Consider the following 4639-nt stretch of genomic DNA (forward strand, 5'->3'; position numbering starts at 1 on the left):
AGCCTAGTCGATGCTAATGTGCAACCACACTGTGTAGAAACACCGTCACAACCCAGGGCACATGGGAGTCACGCAGGACAAACAAGTCCTGCCAAAGATGAGCTCACAATAAAAACTGACACATCATGTGAGGAAAGGAGTCTCTGTGCATGGGAACCGCTGGTGCATCAGGCAGAGTACGGTGTCTTGAAGACGGAGAGTAACAGAGCAATCTGAAGAAGCTGTCCACACATCCCTACCCAGCACTTTCAGAGCACAACCCACCAGTCCTGGCCCCATTCCAATGCGTTCCTCCTGTGCCCACCTTCTCAGGCCATGCCAATCCCTCCTGTCACATACACTCAAAACCTTACGCCATCTTCAACTTCTCTCAGCTCTTTCCTTCAAAAATGGCTTTCAGTTTCTCATCTTTCTTCCTGCCCTCTCCTCTGTTACTGCAAACGGCAGCTAGCTGGTCTCTCTGCCTGCCTGACTCCAGTGTCCCCCCTTCTTTTCACTCCAGCCCACATTGCCACTAAATTACACTCCCAAATGGCAAGTCCGGGGGTTTCACTTTCCTGAGCCAAATCCAGATTAGAGAAGTCCAAACCTGACCCAGCTTGGACTTAAAGTTCTTTCCAGTTTTGTTTTCTCTTTAATACATTCCTCTCATCCACCCCTCACCCCACGCCAGCCACTTGCCCTTCCTTCACTCCCCCTCATACTTCCAAGAAGTCTCCTCCCTCTGACTCGACAGCTTCCCTCATCACATCGGTTGACTGAAGGTCAGCCTTGGCTTAAACCTTCTAGAAACATGATGTCGTGGAAGAATACAGGCATCATTTGGGCTAGACCTATCTGGCTTCAAATTCCAGATATGTCACTTAGTAGCTCTATGCCTCAAGCAAGTCACAACCTCCCCCAGCCTCAGTTTCCAATTATGCAACTTGAAAATTATACCACTTTGCAGCATTGAGAGGATTGGAATCTATGGAAAGCACTGAGCACAGAACGTGGCCCCAGAAAGTGCTCAATAAACAGTTGCTGAATTGAGCCTCTGTCTGTCTTTTTATGGGAGTTTTGTCCTGCTTCCCCAGCCAGAGCTCCATGAGGCCTGAGGCCTTGTCCAAACTGTCTTTGCATCTTTGTACATTTCCTGTGCTTGACAAAGGAGAACCTATCTACTGACAAGTAGTGGAAAGAATTTAGCATGCCTAACCTGATGTTAGAAGGGAATAATTTGGGTAGAGGGACCTCGTGGATCTCAGATATTGGAAGGGTATTGAGGGCCCACTTATACTGTATCACTCCAGAGAGGGGAGAATACCATCAGAAGCTATAAGGATGGTTTTAGTCCAGGGTAGGAAAAGCCAACATACAGAGCTGCTTAACATGAGAGCAGGTGTCAAATCTAAGCTGCTTGCCATTAAAACACTCAAATTATAGGAAGTATTCCTCTGGTGGATGATAGATAAGACCAGATCAGTGTTTCTTAACTTTTGGGAGTCACAAAAGCCTTTGAAAGTCTGATAAAAGTTGTGGATCTCCCCCCACCCAACAAAAAGGCTCAAAGCATAACATTTTATAAATAATTTTGTAAATAATTTCAGGAGCTTCATGGTTCCTAGGTAAAGATCACCTTAAAACCCTTGTAGTATGTTATGTTCAACTTTTTAAAAAATTTAATGAGAAAGAAGCATTTCTGTTACATGTATCCTCAAAATTCACACCTCCCATCTCAAGGGCCTGGTTCATAACTAAAAACTCAGTGCCATTTCCTCAAATTAAATGCTCTACATATTTGTTAATTGAATGAATGAATTAATTAAATCCTTGATTGACCTTTAAGGAAAGATAGGTACTGCACAGAGGAAAAAGAAAGAAAAAAAGATAAAAATGAAACATTTTATAAAAAGACCAATACAAGATACTAAAAGGTAGAGAAGAGTTCATCAGGGCCAGAGAAAAGGATACATTTTGGAAGGCCCCAACTCCCAGCCTCTTGCCCAGGGCCAACTGCCCCAGTGAACTTCTAAACCCAAGATTCCATGAGGACAGAGTCACCTACCCAACTCTGCTTGCCCTGGCTGCTTGTACACAGAGTGATCATCCCACAAACCCAGGGCACCAGGGAAAAATCACTCCTAACATTGTGACGATGTCCAGATGATATTTTAATCTGATTTTGAAACCTTTCCCTCTGTGAATTTAGGTCTTAATTGTAATACGACCATTCATTGTTCTATTACAATTGCTCAGTTCACCCTTGGTAATGAGTTACTCAAAGAAGCATGTTGAGGCATTTTTCCCCCTTAGAGTATTATTATTCAAAGAATAGTTAGTTTTCAGCATAAACACTAGTGACAATAAGCTCCAAGAAGAAAATATCCTGTCCAAGCACAGAAGGACTTCTTTGATAAACTGAGTTTCAGATTCTCAAGGACCAGCTGCTGCTTTCAGTTCGTATGGGCACAGACACACTGCTCGGCCTGGACCCAGTCTTCTTGCTCTCCCCACTCCCTGTCGCACCTGCACTCACGTGGAAACACAGTGGCAGCGGGATTTCAGGAGCCTTCTCAAGCTCTGCAGGGCCTCGGGCAGCCCGGCTCCGGTGAGGGCACTGCAGGCCCGGAGCTCCCACCTGCGGTCCTGGAATCTCTCCAGGCCCAGCCTGTCTCTGATCCCAAGCAGCGGCAGAGCGCCGGGGGCCTCCTGCTTGTTGGCCAGCACCAAGAAAGGGACACTGGCCATGTGTGGATCGTTCAGGACTCCCACGAGCTCAGCCACTGCCTCGGACAAGCGTGCTTCATCTGTGCTATCCAGAACATACACGAGGACATCCGTGCCTTCCAGGTAGTCCTTCCAATTGGCCCTCAGCTGGGTCTGCCCCCCGACATCCCAGATTGTCAGAGACACATGCCCAGGGGCTTTGAGCGGCTCGACGTTGAAACCAACAGTGGGTAGGGTCTCCACCCCCTGGTAGCCCTTCAGTTTGTACAGGAGCGTGGTCTTGCCAGCTGAATCGAGGCCTATCATCACCACCTGGGCTTCGGCCTTGTGACCTCGGGAATTCACAGAACCCATGGCGGCCACTGCTAAGCCCTAGGGGAGAGAGGCCAGGTGCACACATCAGCCATTCTTTTCAAGAGGAACACAAATCCACGCAGGCACCTGGAAGAAGAGCCTCTCCTCCAAAAGTAGGAAGCGTCTTTACAATGTCAGGTTTCAAACACAGGCCTGGGCTCTGAAAGGGCCAGGAAGTAAGGGCAAATGAGTCACCAGGAGCTGATCTATATCAGGAAGAGGGGGGAGAAGGTGGGAAGGGGGCTGTGTCAGGGAAGGGCTCCCTGGAGGACGCCCAACAAGGCGTCCACATTCCTTGGTAGTCAAAGCAAAGGGGCAAAAGGAAGTTCATTCCAGTTAGATACAACCTAGTTCAGTTGGAATGACCGAAAGATGTCTTCAGTTCCTTCTAGTCTGTGGCTTCCCACCTCTCTTTTCTTTCTATAAACCTAAATCCTGAAGTGGAAGCTAGCTCCAGTTCCATGCACCAAGTGAAGAAGACAGTCCGCTTGGGTAACTTGGGCAGCCGTTGGTGCTCCCCTCGGGACCAGCACTGTGTCCTGCAAACAGTGGCTATTTCAAGTACGGTTGCCTGGGGACAAATTTACGAGTCACAGCCAGGTGATTTCTTCCCTTGCCTTATCAAGGTACATCGCCCATAGAGCACGACTCACATTTTTTATTTAGAAATGCCCAATTTCTAAAACCAAGACCTCTTCCCGACCTAGGGGAAACCTGGCTGGGACTTGGGAAGGGACATCTCTTCCCGGGCGGGTAGGAACGGGGGAGGGGGGAAGTGGGGATATTTTGGCTGCCCCTAGAGGGAAATAAGACGGGCTCGGTTCATTCCTCAGGCCAGCGGAGGAAGAGGGAAAGTAAAGTTACCTCCGTGTTCTTAGACTGCGGCCGAAAGCTCCTCCTCTGTGGCAGTCCGCTCGCATGCAGCTGCTTTCTGCGCGGCGGTGGTGTCCCAAGAGCAAGAGGAGAAGGAACTGTAGTGGCGGTGGCTGGTTCCCCTTTTCTGCTTCCTTCCGCAGGTGGTCGGGGCGGGGCGGGATGCATAGCCCCTCCCGCAGGGGACCGGCCGCACGGACGCGTCCCCAGCAGGTCAGGTCTTGGTAGTGCCCAGCCTCGCACCAGCCCCGTTTCTCAGCAGCTCAGAACACATGTCTTGATAGTATTTTATTTTATTATTATTCTTTTTTTTTTTTTTTTTTTCTGGAGCCTGGAGATTCATTTGTTTGCTTGGACCCTTCAGGTTTTTAAAAACTGCCTAAGTATGATTAAAACACTCTTTAAAAAAAGTAACTATGTTGAAGGCCAATGGCAAGAATTTAAGAGTTGTGTCAGTGTGGTGGAACTGTGCGCAATTAGACTTACTGCTTAATTTTTTTTTTTTTTTGGCAATGTCATCGTGTTTTTCCAGGAAACGATACCTCCAGAAAACACAGTTTTTAAAAAGAATTATGGCCAAACAGAAGCCATTGATTCTGCAGCTCTCCAGTGGGCGTCTGCAGTTGCAGTGACATGACTCTTGGGACCAGTCACATGTGTGCCGTGCTTCCCGCTTTCCCAGGCATTATTCCGTTAAAATGGC

General features: G+C 48.1%; 1 protein-coding gene across 3 annotated transcripts; it reads right to left on the reverse strand.

Annotated features, from left to right (window-relative positions):
• Positions 1 to 2113: 2113 nt before the first annotated feature.
• ARL11 (ADP ribosylation factor like GTPase 11) lies at positions 2114 to 4226 on the reverse strand. 3 transcript variants are annotated; one of them, XM_044249681.1, is made up of 2 exons: positions 3928 to 4226; positions 2114 to 3081 (listed from the first exon to the last, which is right to left on the reverse strand). In XM_044249681.1, exons 1-2 carry the CDS (start codon positions 4102 to 4104, stop codon positions 2515 to 2517), a joined length of 744 nt encoding a protein of 247 aa, XP_044105616.1. In that variant the 5' UTR covers positions 4105 to 4226; the 3' UTR covers positions 2114 to 2514. The 3 variants fall into 3 exon arrangements, with proteins under 3 accessions (XP_044105616.1, XP_044105618.1, XP_044105619.1); XM_044249683.1 differs by having other exon boundaries at positions 2114 to 3602; positions 3928 to 4005; XM_044249684.1 differs by having other exon boundaries at positions 2114 to 3223; positions 3928 to 3997.
• Positions 4227 to 4639: the final 413 nt, after the last annotated feature.

This window comes from Neovison vison, chromosome 5 (genome assembly GCF_020171115.1).
Source record: "Neovison vison isolate M4711 chromosome 5, ASM_NN_V1, whole genome shotgun sequence".
Lineage (NCBI taxonomy): Eukaryota > Metazoa > Chordata > Mammalia > Carnivora > Mustelidae > Neogale > Neogale vison.